Genomic DNA, 19,468 nt, shown 5'->3' with positions numbered 1-19,468 from the left:
ACAATGCATCTTGTCTCATGTCTGCTATTCCAGAAAACAAACACACCAACAACTCCAGTTTAATTGCATTTAGTTCAAACATAAGGATGGCAAAACCTATTCCCCCTCAAGCCCCCACGTCATCCTTTCTTCCTGGGCCGCAAACATGTGGGAAGACCAGACAAAGTGGCAACATCAGCCAGAACTCCTAACCGGACCAGCTCTTCCCTCCAAACTACTCTGTGTCACTGTTCCCCCGAGGGACTCCTCTGGCAGGCCAAGAATTCTTTTCTTCAAGACTTCCCAATAAAGCCACATAAACGAGGACCAAGTTATAAAAAAAAAAATCTTTATTTCATGTACCAGGATTTTTTTTTTTTTTTGTAATTTTCTGTTTTTTAATTTTTTTTCTTTTTAACAGTCTGAAAAAACCCCCACAAAATAAAGAAAATGGAGGTTGGTTTCTTGAACCGGTTTGAGCTGGACATGAGCAATATCCTTAGAAAAAGCTTCCCCGCCAGTCCTAGTCCTCCCCCTTCTCTCCCCTCTCTCACACCCAGGTGCTCACTCATCTTCTCGTTCCACTCTGCGAATGCTCGAGAACTTTGTGGGCATCAAGTTCTCGAAAGCAGCTTTGGATTTAACCCCAAACACCGTACTCTGTCTATGCCGGAGTTTGGGAAACCAATTTTAATTCAGTGCTTGGAGGTGGAGGGAGGGGGTTATTTTTCATCTATTCTTTTACATTTTCAAAGGCCTGGGGACCAGGTGGGGATGGCAGGCTGGGAGGTGACTGGAATTCAGCAGGAATCCCAGACACCCAGTACAGACTGAGGCATGCCACCTAGATGATCAGTTTCATCTAAGCTTTCTCTGTGCTTCTCCATCAGCGCCAGACCTTCCCCTCAAGACCTAGAGAGAATTCGTTTAACCTTGGACTTAAATTTCCCACATGCTGCTCCCCAACCCTGCCCTGGAAGGGACCCCACTTTCCTGTGCTGAGAGGGAAAGTAGGATAAAGCAGCAATTTCTGGGGCCAGGAATCGTTTTAGGAACAGTGTCTACACTCCAGTGGGAGCTGAACCATTGGACTTAACAACCTTTAAAACTGGAGCAGCAGGAATTGGAACAGAGTCAAGGGTGGGGCTGAGCAGCTGAAAGGGTCAACTGACCCACTCAATAAACCCGCAGCCCTGGACCTGCCCCTGGATGCAACAGAAGGGATTCTGTTGTCCATACGTCCGTGGAGAATTCTCTCAATCTGTGCTGGCCCTGGGCTGGTCAGGTCTGTAGCTGACTGAGTGACACACGGCGGCATATTGATAAGGCTCTCCTTCTGTTTGCTTTGCCCACTCTCCCCGCCATCCCTCTCTGTGTCCTGGTAGCAGCATTATAAAGGGAGCTGAATTACAAGTGGTTTCTAGGACCTCCTTGGCACATTGATTCTCCTCAGCACAAAGCCTTGGCGCTAAATGTTAGGCCAAGTTCCCGGTGCGTGTGATAATTCCTGGGATGGATGGGTGCTGCAGGCATGGTGAGGAGGTTTGCAGGATTTACATTCTCGAAGGAAGCAGGGAAGGGAGGGCAGATGTCTGCAATGATGTGGTGGGACGAGTGCGCGTATGAGTGGGAGACTGTAGACCTGATTCTCCTCTCATGCGCACCAGTGTAAACCAGGAGTAACTGCAGTGGAGTTATCTGGGGTCAAACCAGCGGGAGAGGAGAATCAGGCCCAGAGTGTGTATGAGCAGGAAGAGGAGAGCATGTATATAGGAGTTCAAGGGCCTCACTGCCTTGCACCTGTTTTAGTCACTGCCCCGGGACAGAATGAGGGTAAAACACTACCACTGGGGCAAGCAAATGGGGACCTCTAATCTGGTAGCACTTTGCACCCACCCTGCTGGGTGTAAACGACTACGCAGGGGCAAGGCAGTAGGGAATCAGGCCTTGTACGCGACGAGGTCTGTCCAAGCCTTGGGGCCCAATCCGATGCCCATTGAGGTCAATGGACAGACTCTCCTTGGTTTTAGCGGGGGTGGGGGTCAGGCTCTTGGTGACTAGGCAAAACTGACATTTGAAGGTATATACAGCAGTAGGCATCCCATGTCTGCCTACCCCGGGGAGCATCCACTGCATGCATGATGGGAGTGTGCATGTGAGTGCTAGTCTCCTTATTAGCATATAGTCCTTATGCTGTCTGTCACCCATCCCCCCAATAGCAGCATCTTCCTCTCCTCAGGGAGAGATGTGTGTCTAGCACAAAGCCCTGTGGCCAGCGGGGAGCCTCTCCCCTCCTGCCAGCCGGGTGAGCTCCGGCCTCTCAGCGATTTTCATTTTGTTAAAGGGATTCAATTTCCGTTTTCTCTTTACAAGCCCCCCCCTGCTAATTTGCATTACCCTCCCTCCCTCCCCCCAACTCCCACGTTTTCACAGTTTAAAGCTGGAGAAAACAAAAATGAAAAGAAAAATACTATCTGGTTTTCTTGCAAGTAAATCCACTTACTGTATTTACATTTATTTATAGTTGGTTTTGTTTTATTAAAAAATTGCCACTTATTTTTTAGAAACTTTTTTTTTTTTTTGCAATGTTGCTGTTAACCACAGGATCCCCAGGGACTAGTGAGTCCAGGTTGGTCACCATTAACTCCCTGGGAGCCCTGGGGACCAGGGAATCAGCATTAACCCCTGGGATTCCCAAGGACAGGAAAGTCAGTGTTAACCCTTCAAGGGCCCACAAGAGACACATGAATCACCTTTGATCCCAGGGTCTTGGCAAGTCTGAGCAGGTCACAAGTAACCCCAAGATCTCCAGGGTCATCACGAACCCCTAGAACTCCCACAGATACACTCATCACTGCTAACCCCCCCCCACACACACACACTTCCTGGAGACCCCCCACCCCTGGAGCCTGTGAGTCCACATCGGGTTAAAACTGAACAGAAAACAAACCAAAAAAATGAAAGAATGAAACCTGAAAAAATCCAAAGAGCTGCCTCCTCCTCCTCCTCCCACTTAATTTTTTGTTGTTTTTTGTTGTTGTTTCTTGGTTCCCTTTTTTAAATTTGTTTTTATTAAATGTTAAAATAATGGTACATGGGAAATCATGCATTTTCTTTTGAATTTATTTTCTATTTTTTTTTAAATCTCTCTTGGTTTTTAAAGTTTTTTCTTTTTTTTCCTTTTTCTTATTTTTTTATACTTTTTTGTCATTGTCGTTTCTTTTCTTTTGTTTCTTTTCTTGTTGTTGTTGTTGTTGTTTTGTTTTTGTTTTTTGCTTTTGGAAGGTTCCCCCATGGTTGCTTTCTCTTCTCCCTCCCCTGCCCGCCCTGGTGCCCCTGCTCCTCCTCTTCTGTTTCCTCCCCACCTCCCGCCTGCTCCTTCCCCATTTTCAGCTCCTGGCGGCGGCTTCATACCGGGGTGGTCCGGCGGTTGGCTGTGTTAGTGTGGATAGAGTCCTTGTTCTCTTTCTGGATACAGTTGTGAACCTGGAGGAAACTGTTATCCCTGTCGGAATTGTAGGTGGCGGTGGGGGTGGTAGCAGCCTTCAGGGGGTCCCTGGTCAGGGTATACATCGAGATCTCCGTTGATGGGAGGGTATTGAACCCTTTGATCCCGACGGGCGAGGCATCCCTGGAGTGTGAAGGCTCAGTGGAACGGGAGCTGGAGCGACTGCGTCTCTGATAGCGGTAGCGGTAGCTGGGGATGCGGGTGATGGCGGAGGACTGGAGGTAGTCCGTGGCACGAGCGTTGGCACGCAGCTGTTTGTGCCGGTCAATAAACATGTGGACGGCCAGCACTCCCACCATCTCAGCTATAATGAAGGACAGGGCCCCAAAGTAGAAGGACCAACCATAGGAGTAACTGTTCTTCTTGGAGTCGCTCTTGGAGGGGTCTCCAGCGTTGGCTGATATGTACACAATGATGCCAATTATATTACTCAGACCTGCGGGCGACGATAAGAGAGAGAGAGGAAAACATTAGAGTATCCTAGAGGGAAAGGACAGCAGGAGGTGCAAGGTTAAAGCCTAGGATCCCACCGGTCTTCCCAAGAGTAGTCCAGTGCTGGTGAGGGCCCGGCTACCTGTCTGCTCACAGCTCCCCAAACTAGGCTCCAACCCTGCCCTGCTTGGAGCCCTCTCTGGGGATTCTCAGGTGAGAGAGCAATTCATTCCACATGTTCACTGAATCCTAAACTTCACCCTGCTATTGGTACCCCAGTCAGTCCTGCCTGTCTCCGTGAGACCCGCTCCCTCAGCAGATGTAGAGAGGAGCTCAGTCTCCATGTACATCCAATTCTGAGATCCTGCCTTCCCAGCCCTGCACCCCAACACTGCTCTAACCCTGTCCTGGAGAAATTGATTTCCTATATTTCCTCCACCCAAGGTGGTTGCACCCTGTTGAGAAGTAGTCCAGGGACCCCATGGCTCCATCTGTCTGATGTCAGAGTCTGTCCAGTGGTGGACGTAGCCATGTAACTGAAGGGAGCTGGGATTCTGTTTTCTGTTTACTGCGTTTGTACATGTAAAGGAATCTCTCTGCAGGGAGAAGCTGCCATTTTGTGTGTCACTTCAGATGCAGAATGTCAGAGTGAGTCACTGTGTGCTCTCTCTCTCTCTCTCTCTCTCTCTCTCTCTCTGTCTCTCTCTTTCTCACACACAGAGAGACTTTATATTTACTCTTTCTGGTTGAATGTTTTAATTCATCTGAAATAAAGCTCATCTAGACTGAAAAATATATGTTGCCCTTTTTGCCTGTGCAAACATACCACCTCTTTCCCTTCTGCCCCTGCTGCTCCATCACCTGGACAGCCTGTCACTCTCTTTCCCTGATGGTATCTTCCTTGCTATTGCTCTTAGTCTTCCATCCCCCCAGCCCATTTGTCCCTCGTCCCTTTACCTGCAGACACGAAGAAGATGCCGGCACTAAGGATGATGTTGTGTCGGGTTTTGTAGAACTCGCTGGCTGCAATGCAGAGTCCACCCATGAAAAGCAGAATCACACTCAGGATCGGGAAAATACTAGAGGCCCTTACAGCCCCTGTGAAAAAGAGAGGGAGAGGGGGAGAAATAACAGCACAGGTAGGAGACAGAGGAAAGGGAGAAGAGAAAACAACACAGGAGACAAAGAGATGGGGAGGGGAGGGAACAGATACAGAAGGAAAACAATGGCATGTATTGTGTGGGGGAGAAGGAGAGGAAACAGAGAAGGGAGAGAAACATGGAGAGGGCAGAGTGATTCAGGGAGGAATAAAGAGAAAGAAGGGGAGGGCGAGAGGAAACAGAAGGAGAGAGTGGTCACAAATGGATCACCCATGTGTTGGATTGTCATTGAGACTATCAGAAGCCAGTGGCATACTCAGGGGGCCTGGTGGCAGAAGTTTACCTGGGACTCTTTCATAACCTGGCTGAACCGCCTGCAAACCTCTCACTCCTGCTTTTGTTCACACCGTGTTCCTGAGTAGGGCCCTTCAGCTATTATTCCCATCTATAATGCAATGCAGTTTGGTTTTTAAAGAGCAGTGCCAGCGTCCCAAACGTTTCACCCAAAGAGTCAGTCAATTGCACATCATTTGGAAAGTGAACTCGCTTCCTAAGGAGAGATTTGTAGAGAGTTGGAAAGCAGCTTCTGAGGCAGGGTGACAGTCTGTGGCTATAGGCTGAGGCTGCAGCCCTCACTGGCATTGGGAAATAAAACTCACAACCTAATCCTCCAGAAGCACAGTCGAGCTAAAGGTGCAACTTCACAACCTCATGCATATTCCATCCAGCAGAGAGCAGTGCACATGCGTGTGCAAACACACACACACACACCGGGAGGAGCTCTCACTTATTTCAGCCACCAGATGGTGGTGGTGTGCGTTTGTGCCCCCCTCGCCCCTTCCCTCCATATTCTGTCCAGCAGAGAGCAGTGTTGTGGACTGGCACATGCTGCACAATACATCACAGCAGGTACAGTCAGTATTTTTATGAGAGAGGCCTCTCCTCTCTTCCCAGCAGAAAGAAGAAGATGCTACAGAGTGAAACAAACACATGGCTGAGAAAGAACATGCCTCAATGCAAGAACAGCCCAATGCAAATCTTCTTTCAGCGCAAAGGTGGGAGAATCAATCTGAATAAAGCAAACAAAGGGGGTTTCCCTAGACAGCAGGGACGGTCAGTTCACAGGCCCTGGGGGAGAATCTATCCCTCGTATCAGGCACTGAATTCTTGCTGGTGCTGACTCTAGCACAATCCCTGCTTGCTATAAACCCAAAGGGGTGTGAGGAACCTCTCGCCTGTTCTCCAGTCCTACGTAGTTCTACTTCAGGGAATGGGATGGGAATAACCGTGCTAATGGTTTGGGGAAAGTAGGGGAAGATTGAACAGTGGGGAGCCAGGTGACAGCAAGCAAATGCCAAGTGGATGCCCGCTGTATGGAGGGGCCCTGTGGAAATTGTTAGCATCACATGCTGGGGAGAACACAAGGTCACAGTGTGAAATTGGGAGCAGAGGACACTTCAAGGGGTGAAACCAGGATTCTCTGGCCTTAATCTCAGCTCCATTGCCTTATTCATTTCTGAAGTTCCATATAGTCAAATGACCATGGAAGAGAGGGGCTGTCACTGAACCCACCGTACCATTCCAGAGTCCAGTGCAGACCCAGGGCTGGCCTTACCATGAGGCGAACTGAGGCGGCCGCCTCAGGTGCCAGACTGTGTGTGTGCGCGCGGGGGGAGGAGGGCGCCACTAGGACCCAGAGTGTAGAAAATTGTGTCTGCTGCTGGTGCATATGTATTCTCTCTGCTCTAAATGCACAGAGATGGTGGAGTGCTGTGCTGGAGGAAGGAGGGCACAAGAGACATAACAGGCAGGCAGGAGAAAAGATGAGAGGGAATAACAGAAAGCAGCTGGAGCTGCAGGGAGAGAGAGGAGGAGGAGGAGCCTCTAATGTACCTCTCTAGCACCCCCAGGAGCCTGGATTGATTAACACCAGCTTCTCAGGGAGCTTCCTGTTTCCTGCTGCTTCCCTGAACCCACTTGAGGAGAACAGGCAGTCAACTGAACTAGTAGGAGCCAGTTAGGCCCTTAAGACGCTGATATCTTCCCTCACTCAGGCCCTGCTACCAGCCTGCTTATTAGTCTCCTTCAATTGAGTGTTGAGAGCCACTATAGCTGGCACAGAACAGCAGTCATGAGTCAAAGAAGAAAATGCCCCTCTGGGGCAGCATGCAGAAAAAGAAAGAAAGCAAAGGAAGCTTTTCTATCTAAGCAGGAAGGAGCTCTCCTGAGATACATAGACACAAATGTTCATGGTGAGCCTTCCGGTCCCAGTGAGGATGTGAGTGGTGAGGAGATGCCTGATCTTCCAGTTAGTCAGAGTGCAGGTGACCTGGCAGCTACTGCAGCATCCATATCTCCATCTCAAATGGATGTAACCATGCACATTCCTGAAGAAAAGTGTAGCTCAGAGAAGAGTGTGGTGGAGGCGCAAGAAACAGCTGCTGCTAAGTTTAGTTCCTTAAGTCTAGATGATCCAGGACTGTGGACCCACTTGAGCAGTAGCCTGAGGGACTTCCTTGTACTGCATGGGCCACAGCAAGTGAAAAACTTCATGTTCTCCAAAGACAATGAAAACAGAAGTTTCCATCCAACACATTACTGGCGTGAAATCCCCAATGGTGACACAGTGGAGAGGCCATGGCTTATGTACTCAAAAACCCAGAATGCTGCATTCTGTTTTTGTTACAAACTCTTCCAGTCTAATGTTCCAGCCACACTGGGTTCTACAGGAACAAAGGACTGGAAAAATCTGGCTAGAAATCTGGCATGCCATGAGAAGGCAGCAAATCACCAGAGAGCATTCCATAGGTGGAAAGAGCTTGAGATGAGACTAAGGTTAAAGGCCACCATAGATGATCAGCATCAAGAGAAGATTGCATCAGAGTCTCTTTACTAGCAAAATGTTCTGAAAAGGCTCATTGCCATTGTGAGAATGCTTGCTACCCAAAACCTAGCACTGCGTGGCACTTCAGATCATTTGTATGTGCCAAACAATACCATAGTTGCCATTATGGAGGATAATACTATGATAGGAACTGTTCATGGGAGAACAGTGGCAGAGGGAAATGGAATCACCAGAAACATACATAACTTCAAATGTCTGTGTGGCTTAGTGTTGTGGCATGACATACTGTTTGAAATAAATGTTGTAAGCAAAAGACTCCAAGGTGTTGACCTTGATATATCTGGAGCAATGGAACAACTGGACAAAGTCATACCTACAGTCTTACCGGCCAGATGAGGGATTTCAAAACGTTTTGAAGAGTGCACAGAAGTTGGCAGAGGAACTTCACACTGAAGCTATTTTCCCACTCATTCAAGAATACAAGAGTCACCGAAGAAGAAGACATTCTGATTACAAGGCACAGGATAATCCCATAAGAGACCCCAAACAACAATTCAAAGTTGAATTCTTTAACCAGGTGCTAGATTGTGCAATACAGTCAGTTGAAGAACGTTTCATGCAGCTCAAGGAACACAGCAGTATATTTGGGATGTTGTATGATATTCCCAAACTCCACACTATACCTGAAGAAGACCTACACCAGCAATGCAGGGCACTAGAGACAGTGTTGACACATGATGACATGCGCAATATTGATGCGAGTGATTTAGGTGATGAATTGAAAGCCCTTTCAAAATACATTTCAGCAGAATCAACTCCAAAGACTGTTCTGGAATATATGTGCACAAATAAGATGACCACCCTCTTTCCAAATGCTTTTGTTGCTCTGCGCATACTTCTAACACTTCCTGTAACAGTTGCCAGTGGAGAACGCAGCTTCTCCAAGCTGGAGTTAATAAAAACACATCTACGCTCCACAATGACACAGGAGAGGCTGGTCGGCCTTGCAACCATCTCCATAGAACATGAGCTGGCCCAGACTGTGGACCTTCAGGAAGCAGTTCAAATCTTTGCAACTAAGAAGGCATGGAAAGCATCACTTTGATTATTCAAACAGATAAAAATGCCAGACAAGAAAAGTTACATTTGCTGTTCAGGCATTTGAAAGTTGTGTTACTTAAAATTTTTGAACAAGGCATTTTAAGTTGTTAGTTCTCCTTTATTGGGGTAGGTAGCAGAGCAGTACCATGAGAGGAGTAGAACAGGAAGAAGGCAGAATTGAGACCTTTCAAAGTTTTGGCCCCAGCGAGGGGGCATGGGGGCATCATTTGAGCTCCCTGCCTCAGGTGCCAAAATGTTGTTAGCCGGCCTGTGCAGACCATGCCGTCTGAAGGGAAGGAGAGCTGGCAATGTGTTCGGAATGGCTTCTACCCAGCCTCAGAGTCTTGTGGCAAAGAAACACACTGACATTCCCCCCCTTCCTCCTGACACCGGCCACTTGATTGCAAGGAACCCGAGCCATCTTATCTGAATGGTCAGCAAAACCAAACTGAGTCCTAATCAGGCTCCCTGCCATCCCAATCTCCTGCCCACTCTGATCCAGGCAACAATCTAATCTAAAGATCAGAAACAACCTCCTAGATAGTCATGCCAACACTACCAGCCCCAGCTCAGGTGAAGCCTCAACAAGCTCCAATTTGGCAGGAGTCCTGGGAGAACCTGTCCAAGTCAGGCCATCTCCAGTCAGGCCTAGCTCAGCATGAGGCTCCTTCTACCAGACATGACCCAGCAAGTACCTCATTAAGTCTGCCCAAACCCCAATATCCCGCTTCAGTTCATTGAACACTGCTCTTTCCTAAGGGATTCCACCTTGGGGATTTGCTTTGAAGGGAACATTGTCAAGGATAATAGACCTACCATTTGACCTACACTTGTCTCCTCTTGGAGGAGACAGTGATCTGGAGCCCTCTGTGGGCTCTTCCCCAAAACAAATGCTCCAAAGCTCTGTTTGCTAAAAAGAGACCAATGCCAGCAAACAATTCTTCACTAGCAAACCTGTGCTCAGAGGTAACTCTACAGCAACAAACCAGCGTGCCCATCCCTCTGCTGATGAGTGTCACCCGCGTTTGCAGCCCTGGCCCTCAAGCTGTGTGGCAAGCAATGCAACAGAAATACATTTTAAGGAAACCTTCTCCAGGGGATTATTTAAAACCACAGCAGGTGGGCAAATATTTTAGAATTGATGATTAAATCCTATCACAGTCTCCCTCTTTCATCCACAGTCATAATCTTGAAAGAATCCCAAATCTTTCTAACTCCATGGTGCTGCTGGGCCTCCAGCATGCTCCAAACACACATGAGTCATAGTTGGTGACTCCTAGAGATTCCCAGCCCTAGCAGATCCCTGATGCTTAGCCCACACAATTAAAAGCCACTTCTTTTGGGCTCCTTTAGAGCAAAGATCTCCTCTCATGATGTCAATAGGAACTGTGCTCAAGGAGGGACAACAGGACATAGAGGTAGAGATTAGCTGCTGGGACCTGTGCATCTGTTGTAAAGGAAGACCGAGCCTCTGCTTTTGCACTGAACAAAAGTGGTCTCTTTTCATCAGTGAAGGTTTTATGGACCACACAGAACTGCACAGCTTTCCAGGCTGGCTCATGTCCCAAGTTGGGCTCTGATCTCTGCTGTCTCTGCTTTCCACTTGTGTACCCCTTCCAGAGACACACCATGCTCTAAGCCCTGGTACATGCTCTTCAGTCTTTTCTGTGCTCCAAAGAGAAGTGTTAGCTCCAACAGGCTCTGTTCTTCCCATGCAGTTCCCTGTACCACCCGCTCTCTGTCTCTTATCCACAGCCCACTTAAGTGAATGTTCTGTCAGCCAAAGGTGTCCGATCAACAACTCTGGTGACAGAAGCAGGAGCTCCTCAGAGCTTGTCCATATAAGCACTGACCAGCACAAACCTACTCAGTTTTTGAAATCGGATATGATCACAGTATAAGAATTCAATATATGAATCCCAACAGGGACAGCAGAAGCAGAAGTGGTGTAAACTTTCGTGCCCCTCTCCCCCAAGTGCACACACACACATGCACTATCCCAGCCTCCCCACTAGTGTGCCTTCCGCCCCTCATGGAGGGGCTACTACATCTAAGGGAGGTCAGTCTTTATGGCCCATTCAGTCCTTGGTTGCTCTGCTGAGACTGCTACCAAGGCTGCTAATTAGTGTCTCTCATGGTGATGGTTTCTGTGAGGTGACTACTTGCTCCAGAAATAGACGAAGACCACTGACTCATTTTATGTGGATTGACAATTATCAGAGGGTAGTGACTCCTGGTCACAAATGACCTGGCATGCATTAGATTCAGCGACTCAGAAGTGAAAGGCTTGCGACCCCATACTCAAACCCTCTAATCTCCTTGCCTGGGGATCAGATGGAACAAATGACCTGCAGTTTCTCTGCAAGTCTCTCTAACATACCCTCTATCCACAGGGTTACTCAGTCCCTCCCACCTGAGAGATGATTGCAACTGGTGACACAGTCAGTGCTTCTGTCGTTTCCCTTTCTCCTTAGAGTAATTTTCACTGGAAGCCTATTATCTGTTTTGCTTTATCTGAGAGCTAACGGGACACTCTCTTTGCACCTTGGAAATGCTTCCTTCTCCTTATCAATATTCTTCCAATGTATTTAGAGTTGGGGGTGAGGCTGAGGGGCTACAGAATTTTATCATAATTAAATACCTTTAATTAAAAAACCCTTTAATTGCCAGTGCAAGTTTGACTCTAGCAGGATCCGGTAGATTTGGTCTTGTGGAGGTGGGAGTGGATTCGTTAGTGGAAGGCAGGGGACCCACTGAGACAGATATTCAGAAGGTCTTAGGGATGTCCCCAGTCAATTCTTCCAGATTTTGCCTCATCTGGCATGTTAATCCTCAAGGGAACCAGACTTTGAACAGTGTCATCTACAGGAAGCAAAGGGCACCCAGCGCTCGCACCCACAATCAGTTCCAAGGAAAAGAGCCTGCAGACTTACGGAGGAAATATTCTGCTGTGTCAGCTTCATAATCTGTATCCTCAGGGAAGTGATCGATTTGCTTACACAGACCTTTAAAATTCCCTGCAAAACAAGAGAAGAAAGAACAAATGAGAACATCAGAAACCAGCCGAGGCAAGCAGCTCCCCTCTGGGTCATTCTTTCTGCCCCCTTCGCAGGCAACACATACCCTCACATTAAGCCCTTGGGCATTCTCTCCTATCCTACCCACACACGCCTTCACATCCCCATATGCACATGGGAACATAGGAATTGCTGTGTCAGACCTAAGATCCATCTAGCTCAGTATCCTGTCTGAGGCAGTGGCCAGCACCAGATGCTTCAGAGGAAAGGGTCAGAACTACAAAGTAGGCAGGTGTGGGATAATCTTCCCCTCACATTAGGTCTCATCCTGGTCCCTTACAGAGACTGGCTGAAACCTTGAAGCATGAGGTTATAGACCCCTTCAAAAAATTTTGTTAGCATTAACTATGCTAACTCTGGATATTCTTGGTATCATATAAATGTCCACTCCCTTTCTGAATCTTGCTAAATTCTGGCCTCAATGACTTCCTGTGGCAGTGAGTTCCACAGTTTATGTACACATTGTGTGAAAAAGTATTTCCTTTTATCAGTTTTGAGTTTGCCATTTCATATCCCCTTGTTCTTGTGTTACAAGACAGGGAGAACGGACATTCCAGCTCCACCTTCTCTAGAGCATACATTATTTAATGTATTTCTATCATGTCTGCTCCCATTTGTCCCTTTTCTAAGCGGAACGATCCCAGTCTTTTCAATCTCTCGTCATAGGAGAGTTTTTCCAGGCCTTTAGTCATTCTTGTCAATCTTCTCTGACCCCCCTCTAATTCTTCAATAGCACCCAATTACACATAAATGGAAAGGAATCTGGGAGCTACATCCAGATCTAACGGGCATTGGTTAAACTGCACACATGCAGCTTTGGGGTGTACAGCATGTGCCCTTCAGCTTCAAAAACCTCAGGATTTTAGCACTTGAGCTAAAGGAGAACCACCCTTTACTGTCAAGAATAGTAGGGCTCTTACCCTCGCTAGGCCAGCCATGAAGCAGCAGTGGTACAAGTAAGCCCTGGCCAATACATTACAACATGCACATGCACACACAGCTATCAGCATGTCCTCATACTTCCAACCACACACTCTACATTTCGGTAGGTGGCGGTGGCAGTCCAGCTCCCTGACCCCTGCTGACACCTTGGAACAGAGTGAAAGCTGGGGCAGACTAGAAGAACCGTGGTTACAACACAGAACTGGGATCACTCAGCCCCTATCTTCTGGTATCAGGACATTCATCCGATTGCAAAACAAGGCCACGCAGAAAACAATCTCATTAATCTCCATGGGTTCCCCACCCCCCAATGCAGTGTCCCTCTCTTTTCCTGGGATTTACCCTCACAGTGGTATCATCCAGGTAAAACTAACTGCCCTTGACTAGCCCAGAAGGGAAGTTGCTGTGTCTGCACAGAGACTGAGGCAATTGGGTTTGGGGGCACCTGTCCCTAGGGCTCCAGAGCAGGAGTTCAGCCAGTGCAGAGGCGTTTGTGCAGGAGACCTTGGCCCAGATTCTTTGACTTTATGGATTAGATGCTCTTGGGGGTTACGTTCCTGGCACTGGCACTCCCAAATTGGGATGGGCTGAAGGGAGGAGAGCTTTCACAGTGATTGTGGAGAGTGAGGAATCCTGGGAGAAGCTGGGGAACTACACTGCCTTACAAGGAACAATCCTAACAATGCCCAGAACACAGCGTCAGGAATGGAGGATGCGGTCCTAGCTGTTGCACAGAGGGAATGGTGTTGGTTGTGAGGAGCACCCAGCATACTGCAGCCCCAGCCTTTTCCATCAGGAGGCCATGCAAGGAACAATGCAGGTGTCCTGGTTAGGCGAATGTCCTGGGAAGATTCTCTCGTATTCCTGGACAGGACTTTGGGACATTTGAAGAAGAGACCAAGCACAAATAATCCATCCCAGGTTTTACTCTGAGCCCAGACTCTGCCTGAGCAGAACTTAGGGCGTTTAATGCAAGTCATTACCATGTAACTGTCCATGCAGTACTGATAGCTATACTCCTCACTATCAAATCCCCCTGCTTTGACCCTATCTATCTGATCTGCTGATCTTTGGTATTTTTTAAGGCACCATGGTATCTAACAACCAATTCAAGAAGCTCCCATTAAGGAGCTGGGACACAGTAGAGGTGAGTCTAAGACCTGAGTATATTAGGAGGTAGGAACAAAATATCTTTGGGTGCCTCCGAAGTTTTCAAGCCTCACGAATCCACACCACGACCTGCACACACATCATCTGCATGGAAGGCAGGTAAAGCTTGAGGCACTTGAGATGCCTTTGCCCAGGTGTGGCACAAACCCTTCCCTCTTGTTTTTATGGATGCCTGGACATAGTCCGTGAATGGCCAGGTTCCGCTGACTCAATCTTTACTTCTCTCCATGTGACGTGCTCCCATTTGCCATGGGAGGGGCTCCTTGCTCCTGACTGCTTGTGATAGCCAGCAGTCTGTGAAAGTCTGGCCTAGAACCTGTCTGCTGGGCCCCTGGCTGAGGCTGACTGCTCTACAGCCCCAATCTCCCCTGTTTTCCTAAACTCCAGAAAAGCAACTCTCACCCACCACAAGTGATATCATTTTGCCCACAGAATTGCAGGGGACCAAGACTATGTTGTCCCCACTATAGTTATGTACTACCCCTTTCCCTTTCCCTTGGTCTTAAATTGCCCACCTTCCACCTCTTGTTAGCTTGCAGCTCTAAACCCTTTAGCATGGCCATGCTCAGTGGCACCTCAGCTGGCCGTCCCCTTTCACGTGGTGGCACCAGAAAAGCCTCCAGCCGTAGCTTTCACATTTCCCACCTGGGATGGAACCGCCTCCTCGACAGGGAATGCCCCCTCCCACCACATGTGGTGGGGACAGCAGACAGAGTCAGTGCCCCAGCAAATGAGGAATAACAGATGGCCAGGAATGAGCCCGAGACACTGTGTGTGTGTGTGTGTGTGTGTGTGTGTGTGTGTGTGTGTGTGTGTGTGTGTGTGTGTGTGTGTGTGTGTGTGTGTGTGTGTGTGTGTGCAGAGAGAACCCTATGCTTCCTGGCACACTTAGGCAGTTATGATTCCCTGCCCCTCCTCCTCACTCCATAACTCCTTCCTGTCTTTTAGCTTGGTTAATCCCTGTGTGAAAATCAGGCTGCTTATGACTGATGCTGCATCTTGTGCATGACAGTTTTCATACGACCTCCTTTGGGTACCCCACAGAGATTCTGGGCACTCAGAGTCTGTCTACACACTACAATTGGACACCTGTGGCTGGCCCACGCCAGCTGATCCAGGCTCGCAGGGCTCGGGCTCAGGGGCTGTTTAATTGTGGTGTAGATGTTCGGGCTCCAGCTGCAGCCTGAGCTCTGGGACCCTCCCACCTTGCAGGGTCCTAGAGCTTGGGCTCCAGTCCAAGCCCGAACGTCTACATCTCAATTAAACAGCCCCTTAGCCTGAGCCCCACGAGCCCGAGTCAACCATAGGTTTTTAATTGCAGTGTAGACATACCCTCAGACAACAAGGGCAAACTTCAGTGCACCGCATGGGGCAATGCTTATTCTTTGAAAATCCACTTCCAGTAATGGGTGCCCAAGGTGTCTGGGTGCTCAGGGTCAGCAGGTGCCCAGCCACTGGGATTTTCAAACCCTCCCTGCTGAATGACACTATGCCCCCTCCAGGCACTGCTGCTCACGCTGTGTCTGCACCAGGCTTTAGTCTGAAAAATGCCTATGACTGCTGCCATTGGTCTAGCTCCACCACTGGCAGCAAAGCTGGGAGTGCTGGTGCACACAGGGCTCCATGTGTCTGCTGTCATTTTAACCACTGTGTTGTCTAACCCTGTTCAGAGCATATCGTCATGCCAAAGTGGTAAGAACGTTGCTGGCCATCAGAACTTTGTCTTCCCTAGCACCAGCAGCGTATTATCGCCTAGGCCAACAAGGCCTAGGCCTAGGGCGGCAAATTTGCAGGGGCCGCAAAGTTGAGCACCCATGGAGAAGCTCCCCTGCTCCAGCTCGCCTCCTCCGCGAGCGCGCCGCTGTGTCCTGTTTCTCTCCCCTCCCCTCCCTCCCAGTGCTTGCGCCGCGGGGGAAGAGGGAGGGGGGAGGAGGGGGAACGCAGCGCGCTGGGGGAAGAGGCAGGGCTGGGGCGGGAATTTGGGGAAGGGATCCAATAGGGGCAGGGAGAGGGCGGAGTTGGGGCGGGACTTTGGGGAAGGAGTTGGAATGGGGGCGGGAAAAGGGTGGAGTCGGGGCGGGGCCAGGGGCGGGCAGGGCGGCAATTATTTCAGGGCCTAGGGGCGGCAAAATCATTAATCTGCCACTGCCCAGCACCCCAGCTGCTAACACATCTGGAGCCCAGCCAGATGAGAGGAAGGATTCTGCCATGGTCTGGGCACAAACCTGGAGTCAGGAGACCCAGGTTCAATTTCCTGCTCTGCTACAGACTTCCTGTGTGACCAAGTCACTTAGGGTTTGCCTACACTGCAATAAAACACCTGCGGCTGGCCCGGGTCAGCTGGCTTGGGTTGCGGGGCTATAAAATTTAAGTGTAGACATTCAGACTTGGGCTGGAGCCTGGGCCTCACCCCTTGCGGAGGGCCATGCCCCTAGGGTACGTCTATAATGCAGTGTAAACCCAGGATTTGAACTCAGGCTCAAGCCTAATCCCCCTTCTCTCTACACACAAATTGTGCTAACCTAGAGCTTGAACCCAGGGTCTCAGAACCCCACAAGGGTGGAGGGACCACACCTGAGTCAAACTGGAATCCAGGGTTCACGCCGTATTGCTTTGCAGTGTAGATGCAGCCTTACTGGACTCGTGCTCCAGGAGTCCACCAAAAGTATTCCAACAATCCCATGGGCTGACTTTCTTAGTTCTCTGGACAGTCAAGTTTGGTGGACAGTCAAGTTTTTCCACACTGCACCACAAAGGGCTAAAGCAGCTACATTTTGGGAGGGTGCTAAGAAGTGTGGGCTACGGGTGGTTGGACGCAGGCCTGCATAGTGCAGTATAGATGCTGGATCTCCAGGTTGGGACCCAGGGTTCAATAATGCCTAACATGAGGTTACAAATGAGTGTAGATCAGGGATCGGCAACCTTTGGCATGCAGTCTGCCAGGGTAAGCCCCCTGCCGGGACAGTTTGTTTACCTCACAGCTCCCACTGGCCGCGGCTCGCAGCTCCAGGCCAATGGGGGCTGTGGGAAGCGGTGGCCAGCACATCCCTCGGCCCACGCCGCTTCCCGCAGCCCCCATTGGCCTGGAGCGGTGAACTGCGACCAGTGGTAGCTGTGATTGGCTGAACCTGCACCAGCCCGGGCCGCCAGGGGACTTACCCTGGCAGGCCGCGTGCCAAAGGTTGTCAATCCCTGGTGTAGATGCTCAAGCCCTAGGTAACAAACCCAGGGTTTGCTAACTCGAGTTCTACTAACCCTGTGCTTATATTGCAGTTTAGACATTCACATAGGGTATGTCTACACTGCCCACTAAGCCCAGCTCTGACTCAGGTTTGAGTCCAAGCTCCCCTTCTGTCCACACACAAATCAGTCTGACTTGGGTCAGCAAGCACTCTGGTCCGGAGTCCTAGGACCCTGCTAGGGGGTTGATCAGAGGCCAGTCCTGCTGTGACTCGGGTCCAAGCCCTGTCATTTTATAATGTGAATACACATAGCTCAAGCCACAGACCCGAGTCAGAAGGTCTGCGTAGTGCAGTATGGATGTGTTAGCACAGCTGTGAGACCTGGATCCAGCAGTTGTAAGCCCAGGTTTACAATGCAGTTTGGATGCTCAAGCATGGGCTTGGAAACAGCCATGACACAAGTCGGGTCCCACAGACCTGGGTTTACAACACAGTACAGACACACCCTTGCGGTGAGATTCACAAAGACACGTAGGTGCCTAACTCCCATTGGTTTCACTACGAGCGAGGTGCCGACATACCTGTGCAAATCCCTCCCTTTGTCCCTCTGTGCCTCAGGTCCCATCGGTAAAATGTGCTCTGCCCTCTCTGACTGGGGCATTGCAAGGATCAACACATTACAGACTGTGAGGTGCCCAGAACGATTGGAATGGGGGCCAGATGGGTGCCTGAGATGGACTAGCAATGGTGGGAAATCTTTCAAAAAAAGCCTGGTGTGGAGAAGGCGTATATGTCCCCTCCATTGCTCCAAGGTCACTCAGCGATTCTCTAATGGGGCACCTGTGGCCTGCTGAGACAGGAGAACGACCTCCCCTGCACCTGCATTGATAGCAAAGCCTCCAGTACACGTGGGGTGGGGGAGGGAATTGGTCACCAGTCTTCCTAAGTGCTGTTCAAACAGCCTTCCCCGTTCTGCACTCAGGGGCTGCAGGAGTGGGATGCGAAGCAGTGAAGGGGCCATTTCTCTACCTTGTGTCCAACACTTTCTGAAGGTACAAATAGCCATTTGGGTGCCTATCTATGGGCCCAAGACCCTGTTAGAAGGACAAGGGCAACTTCTCCTCTGAGCCTGGCATTCCCTTGCCTACCACCTCCCTTCCCTGAGTTGTTGCATGAGAAGCAACCCTAAAGTGGGCCGGTTCTGTACTGCCTCCTGTCTTCAGTGCTGTCTCCCTGTTCCCCAACCCCCCAGTCACCTGCCCCTTCTGAAGCCCTGCTGTGTGAGCCCCAACACTTTCCATGCCCCCCCCCCCATTTCCTATTGGTCCTGTCCCAATCCTGCCTCTCCTCTTCCTTTCTAATGTGAATCCTGTACACCGTCAATATATCCTGTCTGTCTCCCTTCTCCAGCCAAGGTCTTGTCCCTAAGAGGTAAGTGTGGGGATCTTTACTCTGCACTGCCTGCCTTCAGGTGCACAGGCTGTGGCACAGCCAATGAGGGGCTCCTTCAACACCTAAAGCCGCCCATCCTGGGCTAGTCAAACTTCTGATTTGACTTACTCTGGAGCCCCTGGAGCAGGCCTGGATTGCTCCTGGGCCTTTCTGGAAATGCTCCTTGGCCCAGACCATGCCCCCATCCCTGTCCCCACTCTGCCCCCTTACAGGATTCAAGTGACTCGGCTCTCATACAGCTTGGGCACAACCAAACACCAGCTTGGAATATCACCTGGGTTCCCACAGCCGCGCAAATGGCTACTTTGCACCTGCTCAAGCTTCTGAAAATGGCGGCCTGAAGAACTAAGACTAGCACTCCAGGGCACCCCCAAAACGCACAGACCAAAGGGATAATATTTTCCAGTTGGGACAGGCAGGGTGGAGATAGTACGTGAGGCTGAGATTTGCAATGCTGCCTAAGGGTTTTGGATGGCCAATTCACATTGAAATTAATGGGAACTGGGCAGCCAACCCCCCACCCCTGATGGTTTGAAATATCCTACCCTTACTATATGGTATGAAATCAGTGGAGCTACACTGGTTTACACCAACTGAGAAGCTGGCCCTATGTTGTTAGTAACACAGTTTACTTCTGTACCACTTTGTATGGCCATGTCTGTTTAAAAGTCCTCCGTGGC

General features: G+C 49.7%; 1 protein-coding gene across 1 annotated transcript in view; it reads right to left on the bottom strand.

Moving 5' to 3' along the window:
* Positions 1 to 3,387: 3,387 nt before the first annotated feature.
* CACNG2 (calcium voltage-gated channel auxiliary subunit gamma 2) overlaps positions 3,388 to 19,468 on the bottom strand; it is a 58,799-nt gene continuing 42,718 nt past the window's right edge. The window contains exons 2-4 of the mRNA XM_065422875.1: positions 11,899 to 11,982; positions 4,877 to 5,017; positions 3,388 to 3,923 (exon numbers count right to left, since the gene is read on the bottom strand). Coding sequence (XP_065278947.1) covers positions 3,388 to 3,923; positions 4,877 to 5,017; positions 11,899 to 11,982 — 761 coding nt within the window. The remainder of the gene's footprint in view (positions 3,924 to 4,876; positions 5,018 to 11,898; positions 11,983 to 19,468) is intronic.

The sequence above is a fragment of the Emys orbicularis genome, chromosome 1 (genome assembly GCF_028017835.1).
Source record: "Emys orbicularis isolate rEmyOrb1 chromosome 1, rEmyOrb1.hap1, whole genome shotgun sequence".
Classification (NCBI taxonomy): domain Eukaryota; kingdom Metazoa; phylum Chordata; order Testudines; family Emydidae; genus Emys; species Emys orbicularis.
The sequence above is the reverse complement of the archived record's forward strand: the minus strand, read 5'-3'. Positions and strand labels throughout refer to the sequence as shown.